The sequence below is a fragment of the Charadrius vociferus genome, unplaced genomic scaffold (genome assembly GCF_000708025.1).
Source record: "Charadrius vociferus isolate BGI_N301 unplaced genomic scaffold, ASM70802v2 scaffold484, whole genome shotgun sequence".
Classification (NCBI taxonomy): Eukaryota; Metazoa; Chordata; class Aves; order Charadriiformes; family Charadriidae; genus Charadrius; species Charadrius vociferus.
Genome location: NW_009648074.1, coordinates 1,863,370 through 1,880,075, shown reverse-complemented (window position 1 = coordinate 1,880,075; position 16,706 = coordinate 1,863,370). Strand labels below are relative to the sequence as shown.

At 50.5% G+C, this 16,706-nt stretch overlaps 1 protein-coding gene across 1 annotated transcript in view; it reads right to left on the bottom strand.

Moving 5' to 3' along the window:
• Positions 1–16,706, bottom strand: part of KANSL1 (KAT8 regulatory NSL complex subunit 1) — an 84,550-nt gene that overhangs the window by 3,613 nt on the left and 64,231 nt on the right. Inside the window, exons 4-12 of the mRNA XM_009883844.1 lie at positions 14,833–14,948; positions 13,159–13,354; positions 9,971–10,136; positions 5,560–5,745; positions 4,999–5,160; positions 4,518–4,669; positions 2,032–2,150; positions 733–790; positions 12–124 (exon numbers count right to left, since the gene is read on the bottom strand). Of these exons, the coding sequence (XP_009882146.1) occupies positions 12–124; positions 733–790; positions 2,032–2,150; positions 4,518–4,669; positions 4,999–5,160; positions 5,560–5,745; positions 9,971–10,136; positions 13,159–13,354; positions 14,833–14,948 (1,268 nt within the window). The remainder of the gene's footprint in view (positions 1–11; positions 125–732; positions 791–2,031; positions 2,151–4,517; positions 4,670–4,998; positions 5,161–5,559; positions 5,746–9,970; positions 10,137–13,158; positions 13,355–14,832; positions 14,949–16,706) is intronic.

Sequence of the window (16,706 nt, the reverse complement as noted above, 5' to 3'; positions counted from 1 at the left end):
GGCAGGCGTACCTGCTGCCCCGCCGCTGCGGGGGCATGCTCGTGCTCCAAAGCCACCGGGCCCGCTCCATCTCTTCACACTTGCCGTGCCGAGCAGTGAAGGCCGAATCAGACAAGTCCTCGATCTGGAAAGGGAAGGGTACAGGGCTCGGTCAGAGCTTTTTTACATTAAACACATATCTCCCTGCAGTTCTGCCAGCATTAGCTACCGCATGAATTTAAATAAACGTTTCTATCTGGAGGGAGGCAGATGCTGTCAGTGAGTGCGAGAGCACCTTGTTGAACTGAGTCTGCATTGCTTAGGAAGAGATTAAGAACTGGAAACCAAAGGAAAGTACTTATCCCAGAGTGAAAGCGCTCACAGAGAGGTTTAAGGAAATACCATCATTATCAGTTTCGCTAAAATAGTAACTATAGCAGCGTGACTGGTCATGGTTTCTTGATTAGACTATTCCATAAAACGACTGCTGCCCAGAGAGGTGCCCTGACAGCACTCAGACCTCAGATTCAGCTGTACCCTGCCAGTTAATCCAACTTCTGCCTCATCATGCCTTTCCCGAAAAGGAACCAACGCCAGGCTGGTTTCTGCAAGGCCCAATTGTGCATTTTGTTGTGAAAAAGGAAGAGACTCCGCACCTCCCTGCTGAGGTCCCTGTGTCCACTCCCTCCGTGGACGCTGTTCAGTCGCTACCAACCCCATCCCACGTTAACCGGGAAATAAAACCCTTCTTACCTCCTCGTTGTCTTCATCAGGGTTCGCTTTCAGAGCGCTGATATCCACTTCACGCCAGCTGCAACACACAACACCAGAGGACAGTCAATCCCAGGCACAGCCCCGCACAGCGGCACACGCCCCGCACGCACTAACATCGTCTTTTGGGAAAGAAAAAATACAAGCCTGCAACCACGAGCAACATATTTAGGCTCAGTTTTAAGCCAAGCGGCCGCATTTGTCTACCAAAATCCTTCCTGTGCTATCAGACAGCGGTTTCTCCCCCTCTCCGTTAGCCTGCTCCACTTCAAGCACGTCTTTTTGCAGTGGGTTTGCACCCAACGCCGGGGCACAGGCAGGAGATGTCCTTCCACGTCGGGAGGGTGAGGAACGGAGAGAGAGGCACCAGCGTCCTCCCACTGTGGCCTTTCCTTGCTGCCTCCCTGCCCAGCTCCCGGCGCCGCGCTGAAGTCCACCGAGGGCAGAGGAAGCAGAGCAGACGCTGCAGCATTTCCTCCTCTTCCTCTGGCTCCCTAACAGGCTCCCTCCCTGCCCCGTTCCGAGCAGGGCCTGGGAAGAGCACGTAGGACCAGGAGGAAGAAAGAGATAAGAGTTGGGAAAGAGACCGGGAGAACTGGGAGGGAAAAGAAGGACTGGAAACCGGGCAGTCTGGATGCAGAAGCTGCACCGGTGCTGCAGCACGTCGGCACACTCCCACCGAGCATTCAGGTGTGAAAAGCAGCAACTGAGCTCACCCACGGTGTTAGTCCGAGAACATCCAAACACCGTCCGACAGCTCACCTCCATGCACTCAGCCCGGGCAGAGAAAACTTGCGATCCCTACCACCGCCCGGGCACGGGAGTGCTTCTCCTGGCCGCTGCGACCCCAGGCAACGTCGCTCCTGCACTGCGGTGGTAACGCAGCCCAGGGACCCACCACCCGGCCCGGCCACGGGCAGAGCTCGGAAACCTCCAGGACCTTCAGCTCAACACGCTCAGCAGCTTTGCAGCAGGACAGAGGACAACCAGGATGATTTTAGGTTGCGCAAAGAGACCTGAGCAGGGCAGCTGGCTTTCACGCACCAGGGACGCTCAGGCAACATATTCCCTAACTCAGCAAGTCTGCACCAATGGGACGAGCGGAAGTTTTCCAAATTTCCTCCTACTTTCGAGGAAGAAGAAAGCCCCTTTCCTCACCAGCATCAGCAGCCACTGGGAGCAAAGCCCAAGGCCAGGCTGAACTTCTGACGAGACATTTATTTGCACAGTAGAAGTCTGGGATGTGACAACCCCGCTGGGAGCCAGGGGTCAGGCACGTACCTGGGTGTGAGGATCTCTTTGTACTGCAGTTTCTCCACGCGAGTCGTTGCAGCAACGGACATCGGGATGACAATGTTGTTAATATCAAATGAACTTTCGCCTCTCCTCCTCCTTGGCTGCTGTAACACGAAGAGGAGGACCACGTGAGAAAGGGTTGTAGGTTTTGTCATGTTAAGTCATTGACGGAAAAAGGATGAGGCCTCGTATGAAGTGGCTTCATACGACCTATGGGGACTCCAGAACTAACGGCAATTTGCATCAGAATGGAGTTCACCTACTGCTTGCTCTAAGTCCTCTTCCCAACCAAAAATCCTTAGTTTGGAAGGGACAAACAAGGGCAAGGGCTGCAGTGGTCCTGCAGGCAATGAAGGGAGGTGAGCAAGGGCTGCTGAGCTCCGGACACCATCTGCTCCCTGACACCAGCCGCTGCACAGCCAGGCAGCTCAGGAGATCCATTCGGTTCACAAACTGACCCAGCAAGAAGAAAAGTCTCCCATATAGTGCAATTCCCTGCCGCCAACGTAAAGAATGTAGCGAGACCATCAGGAAAGAGGGAAGAACCATTCTGTTTGGAAAGGGCCCCCCTGCTCGTGTCCCTGCAGGGCTCTGGACACGCCACAGGTGACACTGTGACAGAGGAGGAACGCGAAGCAGTCAGACAGGAGTTCACCTCGGGTTTTGACAGCTGTACCAAGAGCCTAACAGCTTCCATCTGTAGCGCGCTTTAGACTGAAATAGATTTTCTAAGACAGAAATAAGCTCCACACTTATCTATTTAAACCTGGCTGAACGCTGGGTGCTCTCCTACCATCTGTCTATCCAAAAACCTCCCCCAAACCTGTGACAGCAGCACTGCCGGTACAGTGACATGGATCAGCTTGAAAGGCAAACGGCCCATCTTCCTACTGGAGTCACCTGCGATTTACCATGTTCTCCGTCTCCTTTGATCCCTGCAGCTTATAAAGCAAACCCATGCGGAAACCCAACCCGCCACAGGCAGACCCCAGGACTCGTGTGAAGCTGGATGAGGACGGAGTGGGTGGACAACTATTGCCATGACAGCAACGAAATTCCAACGTGTTACTGTCAACAGTGAGGCCTGACCCACCGGTTGGGGAGCACATGCAAACCTGCGCCAGACTGGCATGATTCAACCGAGGACTTTGACGCTTCAGCCCAGAGACCAGACCCCGGGTGCCCCCAGTGTAGGACTCGGCCGCTGAAGGGAAGACACTTCATCTGGCTTTTCTGAGCGAGCTTGTGAAAGAGCAGCAGAAAAAGCAGCAAGAGAAGACCGAGATATGTGTGTGAAGCACAAGGAAATGTCATCTCGACACGCTACAGTTGCTGAGAAGAGCCGTCCTCTTCTCCAAAACACCTTGCACGTTCAAGCCAAACTACCGCTGCTTGTTGGGTTCTTCAGACACCCCGTCATGGCTTCACTGATGTCACAGCTGATGATGCAATGGCAAACTCCGCAGTGAAGGAACCCACCGGGCATCTGGCAGCCCCAGAGCAACAAGCTTGAAGCAAGGACGAGGGCACACAAGGTTGAGCTGAAAGCGGTGCCCTCAGCTCCGCCATGGACAGACACCTCTTAACCACCCTGGTTTCACCACCAGGGTTTGAGGAAATCTGCTGTGTTATCCCTCAGTCACATCCAGCTGTGGCTGTGGCACAAACTGCTAGCTGGATTGGTCAGAGATCGGGTCCTTCAGCAGAACGGAGTCCTTTAATTGAGGGCTTCCGTTAGTGTGGGTCAGGCACAGGGAGGACGGATGACGTCTGGCAGAGGAGCTGTGCCATCGAACTGACCCAGAGCACAGTGGGAGGGAGTCAGGGTCCTGCTCACTGACGGCTTTTAGACACAGCGTTGTAAAGGACCCAAATCGTGTCATCCTTTAGCATTTTGGGAGGCTGAGTACGTCTCAGAAGACAGTACGAGTTAAGCAACTGGTGAAGCTTGTGTATAGGTGACTGTTGAGATCCCAACCACCACTGTCGTACCGCTGACCCGTGATTCAGCCCCAATCCCATTTACAGCCCAGTGCCACCGAGGCTGCGAAGGGAAAGCCATCTCAGCGGCACTGTTGTACCAGCAGCAGCACACTGCTGGTGCTCAGCTCTTCTACTTCTCTTCCTGGCATCCCCAGACAACTTCAGAAACCAAAACCCAGATGTGGAGCAAAGTCAGGGGACTACCGAGAACAGGAACATTTACCAGCAGTTGCTGAGCTGACACCAAAGCTGTAATGCAGCTGGGTGGCTTTCTGCACGCCCAACGTCAATCCAGGAACCCCAGCAGACCCAAAGTCAAAGTGAAAAAGAGGGCCAGCACTCTTACCCTCAGTTGAACCAACGGGGTCCAGCACGACAAGAGAAATACTGAGCACTCTCACGCCTAAGATACCTGAACTGCTTGAAAGCTGAGACCCCATGGTGGAGCTGAGCTCAGAAACCTCTCCAGAAAGGCATGAGATACTTACGGCTGTGCTGGAGGTGCCCTGTGAACTCACGCTGGCAGGAGCGGAGCCTTCTGAGGAGGTGGACAGTTGCCGCGCTATGGGGCTGTGAGGTGTTGGGGTCGCAGCCGCTGACAAGTAGCTCGGGCCACCGACGTCCGCGTGATGCTTCAACACTACACAAGGAGGGCGGGAAAAAACGAAGAACGACGTTAGCAAAACAAACCAAAGGGGGTTGTCGGTGGTGGACAGAAAAGGACCATGTGCACCAGAAACAGCCAGTGCTGAGGAGTACTTTGCATGAAAGAGAAGCACCTTCTGATGGAGGCTGCCAGCTTGAGAGGCCCTGGGGAAAGAAGCAGTTAGAGCACACGAGGCATCGCTGCGGTGGTGTACAAGGCCCAGAAGCAGTGCGTTCCCCCTTCTCCGAGGCCGAAGGGGGAGAGAGGCTGGATATGCAGCAAAGCCCAAGCTCCCCCCGACAGACCTGGCCGTGGGAGCCTACCTTCACTCCTCTCAGATGAGCAGTCTCGCAATCGCTTTTTGTCATAGGCAGGAGGCTGGACAAGCGAGCGCTCTGGCGCTCTCTCGGCCTTGGACACGGCCGTAAAATCGTCTAAAGGTGGCCTGTGTGCCTTGTCTGGTTGGATTTTTTGATGTGAGCGCTCTGAGGAGGGGAACAGAGAAAGAGCTATGAAACACCAGTTTTCACCTCTCTTTCTGTTGGCACAGGAGACTTGGGCAGAGTTCACCAGCTCCATAAATCCAGACAGATTGGGCTCAACACCACCGGGGCGCTGGAGAGATGTGCTCAGCGCAGAACGAGCTGCAGCACTGCCCGTGCCAGCGTGAGCACAACCTCCGACTGAGTGAAAAGAGGTCCCCTACGAACCGAGACCAACCTGCACACACTTCACCTTCTGCCCTGGCCTGCCATACCACAGCCTCATCCCTGAGAGCTGAAGGGCATCCTCCTCCTCCTCCTCTCTCCTCCCAGACCGCACGGCTGTCGGGTACAAAACCAGGGAACGCTTCTGCGCGCGGCGGAGGCAGGGAGGACACTTACTGGCTGCAGTGAAGAACGAATTCACCAGCTTGTGGCGGTCCTTGCGAGCAGGGTCAGACAGGCTGCTGGTAGGCATGGGGGCTCTGTGTTTGAGCGAGAGCTTTTTGGGAGGTTTGATTTTCTCGTAGGGTTTGTTCTGCCACTGAGATTTCAACATGCTCTGGAAGTGCAGGCTCGTCGGCACATCTGCAGAGGGATACGAAACACGGCAGTCAAATTAACTAAATTACACACCAGAAAGCTGCAGTACCATAATCTTCTTCCAGTCCCCCTGTAAGAACAGCCCTCAACAAAAATACAGGCGTCGACTGACTATAAAACCCGGGCTTGCCTACGCCGTCCTGGCTCTCAGGGAGGACCTGCAATGTTAGGACCCAACATTTCTTATCTGAAGCTCTTTGAGAGAAGGACATGCCTACAGGATTCACAGCCCAAGTATATCCTGGCAGAAGAATGAAGCCTTTGTCAGAAAAAACTATGTGTCTTTACAACTGAAGGTATCTCATGTACTGTCACGCTCAATTCTGCTATCTCAGATCTGACTTCCAAGAATCTGAGACATCTCAGCACATCAAATCTACAGAGGGATGGGCTGGAAGAGAGAAATTCGTCTTAAATTCTCAATTTCAGGTCAAGCCAAAAGCCAACCAAGTGCTGTATGACGTTAACCTGCCTGACGTGGCACCTCAATCGTGCAGCGAACGCTGTGTAAGCCAGCACGCTCCAGAGGCTCCATGAGCAGAAGCTCCCCAGGCAGGGGCCGGGTCACGCCGCCATCTGCGAGAGGGCAAACTCACCGGTAATTATCCGGTAACTGATGCATTTTGAGCCTGAAGTTCCTCTGCATACCACAGATCACGGTAGTCCAGAGTACCTGTCCCTATTTCATCCTGCCGTCTCACAACGAGCACAGCTGTACTGCTGCGAAATTCGGCAGACACTACTTTTGCTCACATTCTTCCAGCTCTGTTTCTCCCAAATTCCATACCGACGTGCACTCCCAACCTTAGCCGAAAGACACGACACTAGTGAGATTATTCAGTGTATTTTCTTGCGCGGATAGGCTAAGGTAGACTATAAAAACCATTACCCAGAGTAGCAAACTACTCCAGCCTAAGGAATCCCACAAATAAGCCTTACTTTCATACTCAGCTTCAAACTTCAGATTTGATCACCGAATACCGCTGCCTACGTCTCCTCCAAGACCCAGCTCTCTTTTATATGCGTGAGGGCCCAAATCCTCGTTCGGAAAAGCATTAAAACCTTAAGGGTTAACAGGAGAACTACTGAGACGTGAATTTATCCTCTCCAACTGCACCCGTAAGATGGTTACACACCAGCATCCGCGGTGTGACATGCCACCCATCTGCTACAGACCAGCAGACCATCACCAGCAGGGGACACAGCCCGATGCAAGCTCACCCTGCCACAACTAGGAGTTAAAAGCACTAAGATGAGCATCAGTAGTACAAACATCCCACCCCCACGTCTCTCAAGCTCACGTGGCATTTTCACAGGGACTTTGAAGCAACCCTGGGCAGAGATGAACCTTCCCAGGCCCCGCACAAGGAATAATAAAGCTCCTTGCTCTGCAGGGGGGATGCGGAGGCAATTAGGAGCTGCAGCGGGATTGAGAAATTGCATCTAGATAATCCCAGAGGGCAAGCGAAAGAGACTCAAGACCTGCCGGTAGTCTCAACGGCCGGTATCTGAACCTCTCCAAAATTTCCCCACCAATTCCAGGGTGTGGAAAGCCCCAGCAGATCCGGGCAGACAAAGAGGACGGAGCTGGCAGAGCGCGGGCTGGAGTCGGCTGTTATTAATAGGGGGAACTTGACTCTCGGGGAAAAGCCAGGACAGCTGCATTTCAAGCACCTTGATGGTTAAAGCTCTGTTTTAGCCCTGTCCATTTGCTAAGGAGGGGCTATCACAGGCTATCATCAGCTCTTTGGCCACCACTGCTGGTTTGCAGAGCCGTGTCCCAAAGAACGGAGAGGGGCCAAGCCAGTCCTTTAAGGACACCAACATCCCCGTGTTGATGTTGGACCCGTCTGGCTTTGGGAAAATGGCCTCTTCTCTTTGCCAGTCTTTTGCTTTCTCCTGAAAATTCATCGCATCCCAGCACAGCTGTGGAAGGAGGAGACAGGTCGGAGGGAGGGGAAAAACGCAAGACAAAATATTGTCAGCAGAAAATGAGTTATTTGCTGTGTTGTCGCTGTCCTGCTGTCAGCACTGGTTGCACCAGAGCCTGTGCAGCAAGTGACACCGTCACTCCTCCTCGGCCGAGCGGTGCAGGCCTCCCGGGGACCGGCAGATGGCAACCGCACGGAGCCCCGAGCCCCGGCTCACATCCTCCCCACCAAGGTTATTACATCATCTGAAAATTCCCAGCGAGAAATCAGATGAACCAAGGAGGGAAAAAAAAAAAAAAAAGCCCTGAAAGGAAGCGGACAAAGCGCTTACGAAGCACAAGTGCAACGGGTTAAAAGCCGCGATGCCCTCGCCCCGCTTGCCAGAAGGATAAAGGATCTTTTTCCTCCTGTGGCGCCTGGCAATTTCGCCCTTGGCAAACTGCACCGGAGATCCCCGGCTGCTGGCACCGGCAGAGCCCCGGAGAGACAGGCTCAAAGTGAAAGTCAGCACATGCTCACAGCTCTAAGCGCAGGCTCCATCTCACCAGCTCCTCCAGAAAGGCTTAATCGAGCCTCGGCCATCGTCCCAGCCAGCTGGCTTTCAAGGTGAGTCCCCGAAATAATCACGGAGAAGCACCACCAGCAACCTGGATTAATACTCTCGGGCAGGGAGACACCTCAACGCACACTAACAACGTCAGGCAGAGCAATTTCCCGACCTGAGCACGCTACCTGGCTCTATGTTCGGATAGAAAAGTAACCCCATCCCCAAAAAGCAACCCTAGCAAAACTACGTTAAGCGTTAAGGAATAATCAAAGTTAATCCGAGGCAGGGAGGGGAGGAACGGGTATTTCCGTATAGGTGTTTTAAGCTTTACAACGTATAGTTTTAAAGACAAAGTCTTTAACCTCACGCAGCCGGAACAGATCTTTTACCACGTGAGCTGGTGGCAGCTGACCCTAAGAGAATGGAAAGTGAATACAGGATGAGATAATTTGCCCGGTGGCCATGCTGCAATAGTAGACAACAGGTTTTCTCACCGCTTCTTACAATATTAGATTTAACACCGCAGACAGAGGATTACAAGTGCTGTAAAATCAGGAAATACCATTTCTGCTTCAGGAGTTCAGCGCATGAAGTTCCTTTAGCATTCCTTAACAGAGATGTGTCTTTGGAGGGGGGTGGGGATTTACTTTTTAAAAATAGCACCAATTTACTATTTTAGTCTGCTTTAAATATAGTGCTAGTGAAAGATGCCAGATTAATTGTTCCCAGACACTCCACGCATTTCCCACTGTTGCACAAAGTCTGCGAAAAGCTGGAATTTAGACTCAAACACACACACTAGCCCAGTATCTTAACTGGGACCAACCGCTTTGCATCCTCACGAGAAGCGGGGACGGACACCTTCCTCCCAGCGTTACCAGCGGTGTTTTACACCTGAAGCAGCCCGGCACTCCTACAAAGGAAAGGAACTGCTACGAACTGCCTGGCTCTCCGATAAAAACGGCCAGTTCCTATCATTTGTGGTCCTGTATTCTGTGATCAGAGGAAAAAGATGACAGCTGGACACCAATGTCATGCAAGCCAATAGTTTTTGTTCAAAGAACAGGCTTGTATTTGATTTGGCAGCTTAGGAAGCAAAAGACTCTGGAAACTACTTCTTTTCCCTTGGGAAAAGTCCCTTCACACGAAATCTGTGAATACCCCACAGTCAGGGTTGGTTAGTTATTCCTCTTAATGATGATTAACCCTGATACCGTAACACAGGGAAACCGAGTGTCTTAACGGGAACATCCCTTCCCACTGTACCCTCTGAACCGTGGAAGACCATTTACAATTCCTTACAAGGTCAAAAAAATTTCCCGTGACTTAAACCAATCCACAAATAATTTTATACAGATGAATAAACTCCGAGGAAACAAATATTTCTCAAGTGATTTATAGCAACGAAGACACCAGCCTAAGACCCAGGTCCCCGCAGAGACTCCCAGGCACCGCCTGGTCTCTCCACCCCGAGTGAGGCCCCAGCTCAGGTTCCCGTAACACACCTTCACAGCAGAGGTGCGACATTTTCCCAGACTCTTCTGCTCCAATAAATGCTCTACTCCTAAAAATACTGCCAGATGAACAAGCTTGGTCATATCCAGCACACCTGTGGAAGCCCAGGATGGAGGAACAGGCTCCGGAGCACCTCCAAGCATCCCGTGTAACCCATCTCGGGACCCAGTCTGACAATACCTCTTGGTATCGGCAGCTCGGTGGGCGCTGTGCTTACCATCTGGGAATGACAGGACAGGATGAATGCATGAGTCCAGCTGGGAGAGGCGCTCCAGCAAAGGGGCATCATACTGGATTTCCAGAGTCGTCGAGCTTCGAGTGCCGCACAGAGCACATGAAGGGTTCACGTCACAGCTACATCGCACCAGGCTGTTACGGTGGACCTGGAAAGGGGAGAGAGAACAGCGTCAACATATCAGAGGTCAGTGTGTCTAAGGGCTCTCTTCACACCTTCCCCTTTGACAGCTCAGGAAAGACATCCTAAAGGCTGTTTTGGTTTGGTTTTTATCCTTGTATAAAACCTGTTTGTTTAGTCTGGATTCATAAAAGGACACTTTCACTTTGCATCAACACCACTGAAAACTACTACTCACCAGCACAGACAGTTTAACATCTACTAAATTTGACTAAAAGGGTTTAATTTTATCTAGGTTGAAACCTCATTTATAAAAACCATGAGGCGGCACAATTCAGTTGTCAGAGAGGGGGGAAAAAAGCCTTTTTGAGTTCAGATGGGTCAGAGAGCCATCACTACATGCCAGGAGCTGCCACTTAGAGGGACATCTTTACAGAGTGAAAAAGGGCGTTTTTCAACCTTGTTTCCTAAACCAGGACAGACTTTCAATTCACAGATTTATAGACTTTATACAGACCCCATTTATATGAAACCACTGTAGGCAGATGCAGAACTGGATGTAAATCCCACACAGAGATAGTAACCAATACCCCATCAAAACTGAAGGATGTATCAAACTGGATCCTGCAGAATTCCGTTCTGAGTCCAGCATTATTCAAAACATCTCCACTAATGACTTGAACGATGGAAGAGATAATAACCTTAAGCCTTAGTAAATAACACTAGAACCGGCAAGGGCTGCAAGTATCTTGAAGGAAAGAGCTGGAAATTATCTAAAATAAATAAAATTTAATTCACTGAAGGCAAACGCAACAAGCAGACGCTTCAGTGACCAGAGGAGAGGAGGAAGAGGTAACTGAGCAGCAGTTCTGCCCAGAGGATCTGGTGGTTGTTATGGATCAGAAAATGAGCATGAATCACCCATGGCGTACCATTGCGGAGAATTAACACCCCACAGGGCTTTATAAACAGGACGGCTGTACAAGATGCATGAGGTAATCCTGCCACTCTGCTCGGCATTGCTAATGTGTGAGCTGGAGGGCTGCACCCAGTTTTGGGCACATTATTTCAAGAACTGCGTGCACCAAACGGAGGGGCAAACAACAAAAAAAATGACAAGATCCCCAAAAATACGTCCTACGGGCAAAACCAGAAAGACCCGTGGTGTGTTTAGCGTAGAGGTGACCACATTAAGAATTACCACATCAACTTTCACACTTTGGGGAGAGCCGCTGAAGTGACGAGGGGCGCTGACCAGTTTACACCAGGACTTGGGACTACGGGTAATGACTTTAAATGGCAGCCAAGGCAGCTTGTTTTAGAAAGTTTGGGGTTTTTGGTTTTGCTGTCTGAAAAACAAGACTAGCTAAGGACTCAAATAGGTTGCCTAAAGAGGTTTAGACAAACCGTCTGGCATGGTATGAGGATAAAGCAGTCTGCTCTGGGGCAGGGGGGTGCTGGGGGTGACTGCAGGAGATCCCTTCCCGTCCTGTTTCCAACCCAATACAGGCTACAGACCCACTCAACCTTTAAGCCGCCTTTCTTTCCTACAGGACATCTCCCGACTTAAAAATTTCAAGTGACGTTGCATTCAGATTTTGTAAAACAGAAGACACAGTTATGGATAATCTCTATTGCAACAGTGAAATCTCGTGGTTGTAATTTCTGGTTGCAGCAATCCACAACCACTTTGTGCTGGACAGGAGAGTGTGGTCAACCAGATGTGGTATTTCTGGACCATGACCTAGCCGTCACTCAGCTTTCTCTTGAGTAACTGGAGAAGTCCACAGAAATCTTCTGCTGTCTGGCACATCTTCCATCCTTTGGAACGGCTCTTCTGAACTATCTCTGATTATCAAATGCGTTTGATGACTACAGTCAAGATCTTACACAGAATTAACAGCCACTTCTTCAAACACCGAGTGCACGAGGCAGCGTCACCTATGAGATAGTTCATAAACTTCCAAATCACTGAAGACCTTGCGAGCAGTCACTGCTGAGCTCTACCAGAAATACCCCAGATAAAACTGCAAACGAGTAACCAGTTAAAGCTAACTCAGCTGAGCGAGAATCTATTTTGCTCAGAAAAATGTTGCTTTTTGAGCTTCTCTTTAAAACTCCAGCGCCCGCAGAGCAAAAACCCCCAAACCATTGTGGTAAAGTTTGATTTGGAAACACTTTGACTCAAAGTGTGGATTTTTGCCATCTATGGTTCTGCAATCATGCGAGCTGCACAAAAAAAGGTACTTATTCCCTGAATTTTTAACTATCTATCCTCCAACTGACAGTTTAGGGCATTCCTAAGAGAAATTAAAAAGAATGAAGCACGGCCTTTCCTCATACAGGCAATAAACTGTACTTCCAGTGAACTGAATTCTGCGTAAGGGAGAGGAGTATAAAACCAAAAAAACCCACGTAAATGAAAACAAAACCTGGAACAGTCAATGGCATTCTGTGATTTCCAGACTTCAGCCGTGGCAGCGAACGCCGTCACCTCGGCATGCCTTTTGCAAGACATCCCACACATGCCTGGTCAGGGAACCGCAGTTTTTCTTTGAGCAAGCAGCAGCGAGCTCCTGGGGCTGCGTTCGTCCCTGCGCTCAGAGTTAAGGTTTCCCCGACACTTGACTTTCCAGAGCTTCTTTCCACTGCTCGGACTGTGCCGTATGGAACTACCCAGCCCCAAGTTCACCTCAGGCTGGTTGGCTTCAGAAAAGAAAATCCACATCAAGAGTTCGGCATCTCCCCTCCCCAGTGACAGCTAATAAAAGTCTCCCAACAAATTAGAAGCTTCTCTTTGGTTTCTCCTTTACCTCTCCAACAGCCTTTGAAGCCTCACTGCCCTCCTCTTCCTCTCCATTATTTTTTCCCCTCTTAATAACCACAAACATTCCCAGGACAGTGAGACCCCTTCACGCAAAGAGCAAAAGCACATCGGACCAACGCATCAGCACCTCGCCAGGCTCTTTGGTGTGGAACTTTGGCGAGAGATATATATCCACACACACACACACACGAACACATTGCATCAAAATCCAAACAGCACAAACCTTTTTGGAAAGGGGCATAATGCTGCTAGGTCGAACAAGCCGTCGCTTCTTACAGCTCAGTACTGGGCGAGTGCGAGCTGCTACACACGTTCCATCCGCAGATGAAGAAACCATGTTCAGTCGTTGCTTTTTATGCAAGAGCTCCTCAGCTTCCTGGCCATCTCCCTGAGCATGTTCTGCCAGGCCAGGCTGAAGACTGCCCCAGAAGAGAAGAAAACAAGAAAGACATGGTTATTCATTCAACCATCCCCCGTCACCCAGCAGTACCAGCCAGGTTCACCACTCAGACCGTAGCTAACACTCTCAGCTGAGTTTAAAGCGTTGCAGTTTCACGAGACAATAGGGTTTTTTTTAGGCAACTCTAATTTTTGCTATTACTCTGGTCCCTTTCCACACTCTCCCACCACTGAACCTTTGACAAAATACCTTTGGAAGTTCTGAACAAAAACTAGCATGTAAAGCCGGACACGGAGCAATCCCAAAAGCCACTCTAGCCCTGGACAGCTTTAACCCTAGAACTCGGCTTCCCCCAGAATTACAGTTCAGGATATCTTAATACAACAGGTTCTCACGAGTCTAAATGCCAGAGAGCATACGACAGAGAATGTGTGATTTTGTAGAAAGATATTTAACCTAGATGTAAAGTTGATGCTGATTAACATTTGAGAACTATACCTCTAACAATCCTCAGCAGTGACACCACAAAGGTGTGATGTTAACATTAACCTTTCTGTTTTACGTATAAAGGAGGCTCCTGTCCACACGCAGCAACCATAGCATCAATACGCCATGCCACCTACCAAATACCAGCGCAGCTCCTCACCTACCGAACCTTTTCATGTATTTTTTACAAGTGTTTCACTTCTAAAAATGCAAAACATTAAAGCCCTGTGGTCTAAGGCTCTGTAGTTCAAAGGCTACAGGCACATAAAGGGCTCTGTTATAGCCTGCAGTGTTTCAGCTGTAGCAACGAGTGAGTTGATCAGCGCTTTCTGCGCTTGCTCACGCTGCGCCGGCGCAGCATCCCTCCCTCCTCGAGGTCCTGCACAAGTGCAACGGCGTTGGCAATGCTTCTCTAGCCACTACCACAACTTCGAAGCACCGTGCGTTCAAGGGTTTTCGAGTGGTCCAACCTTAAAATCATCCTGGAGCACAGGAGAATTTCCTTCACTTGTTTTCGTTTGCCCACTTAAAGATTTAGTCAACAAAAAAGAACACGGAGAAAAAAAGAATTTAGAAAGCCACACTCCCAAAATCAATGGGATTTGGGTTCCTCACCATTTCCAGAAAAGTGAGCCAGTGGTTACAGATAAAATAATTGCAAGCGGGCCACTGGCACCTTTGAATCATACAATTTGCAAGTGTATTAAAAATACCCATAAAGAAACAGTTTTGAACACGCTCATTGCAGGGCTGCCTGCAGGGCTCGTTCATGTAAACACAGCTCCATTTAATACCATTTTCAGAAAAACAATGCAGCAGAAAACCTCAAGCAAGCAATCTCCTCCAAAACGTTTCCAAGCATGATCTACTACCAAGCTTTTTTCAAAAAGAGCCCGTTTATGCTATTACCAACCCCGTTACTACCCACCAACGTGCTACGGGCTGGTTTCCAATGGGATTTTGTCAAGGTCATAAAAATCGAGCTCTTCCCATAACATGCAAGCAGCTTACGTGTTAATAACTCCATTGACGGGTCTTGGTGCTCCACAGGGCTTGGCGGGATGGGATTCAGGAGTATTTGCAGCAGAAATACCCAAGTTCTCTAGTGGCTGGGATCCAGAAACACTCTAAGGAAGGATGAGAAAGACCATAAATTAATTAAAAAGGTTTTTAAATAGCCACAGCTTTCTTATTCCCGGTTTCTAGTTGAGGATTCTGCACCGTAGCCATGGGCTTCCACACAAGACTGCAAAACACGGGTTCAGAAGTCACTACAAGACCGGAGACCTAAGGATTTCTTAGGGAACAGCTCTGGCAAAAGGATGGATACAGGAGGGCACTTTCAATTCGAGAAACAAAGGACTTCGATTCCCCTCAGGCAACCACTAAGGAGCATGAAAGGCGGAGGTCTCTGAGGAGATTTTTAGCATTTTGTCTCAACAGTGCAAACAAGTTCACAACCACCTGTAAACCTCGCAGGCGCCTCCTCAAGTTTGATGTTGCGCCCTAAGCCACGGCTGCAAGCTCCCGTCTAAGCACTTTGAGGAAAACGGGAGGAGAGGGAGAGGAGAACAGACTTGCAAAACCGAATTTGCATTTTAACTAAATACCTGTGCCAACATGGTCGAAGCAGCACTTAAAAACGTATTTTCAATGAGTATGCACACAAGCGGCGGTTTTTGGATATAGACAGGCCGAGGATATAAAGCTAAAACTGCCTGATAAACACAAAGCTGGAAAAACCCCTTGTTTTTGTCAGAGGAAAGTAAGTAAAAACTAAGCTAAACACAGAGCTCCCCGATGCCTTCTGCCTTAGGTCTGAAACACCCCCCCCCGCTCTGCAGTGAGCAGCAGTTACTGCGCGGCTGCAGCACTGAACGTGTCACCTCTCCCACTGCCCTGCACGTGGCCTCAATGGGGGGGAGGACTGTCACCGCAGCTTCCAAGGACACGTTGGCTTTGTACCCCCTGCCAGCGACGTTCTCGCTCTCCACCCCAGCCAGGGTGGTCCAGCAGGTTCATGCCCCTGGCGCTCATCACCCTCAGCATCATCCTTGCAGCCCCTCCTCTTTATTTTCAGGCATCCTCCTCCTCCTCCTCCTCCTCCTCCTCTTCCTCCTCCTCCTCCTCCTCTTCCTCCTCCCCGGGGTTAAAGTGCACCTCTGCCTTCGTGCAGCCCTTCCTACGCTCGCTGCCCATGTCTCTCTAGCTGGGTTTCCCCCTCTGCGCACGCCAGGGCAGCGGTGCCTTTCAATTACTAGTGAAAAAAACACAAAACAAACAAACAAAAAAAGACAAAAGAAAAGGTCTGACTTATCTACATCGATGTGCGATCTGCCAGCCGCCCCCCTAATGCATCAATTAAAATCTCCCCCGCCAATCACTCCCCCAACCCAACGAACAATTAAAACCAGGCTACGGCGGTGCCGGACTAACGGTTTCCAGAATAGCAGAGACCTGACTCATCAAGGGAAGCACAATTTCTAACAGGGCAGACAACTTCTGCCTGTTGCCTGTTTGAGGAACTTTGCTGGGTTTTCTACACTTCTGCTAAAAAAGACGTTTCTCCGGGGTGGGGGGAGCAGAGGCGGGATCAGACCCACAGGTTCAGCTCCGACACTCGCTCTGAGCGCGCAGACGTCGGGGCGAGATCAGATCGCGCCAGAGCGTTACACAAGCGCGCCGCGGCACCCGGGCGAGGTGACGTCGGCGCAGGAGCGGAACGTTTTCCCTCTGGTTTCCAGAGGCTCCGCACGGCTGAGCCTTCGCACGACACCTCCGCCGGAGGCACCCACGGTTCAGGAGGGCGGGCACGCGTGAGTCATAAGCTCTTTTGAAACCGGGTATTTGTTTTCTTCTCCAGAAAGGGTCTTAATGGAGGAAAC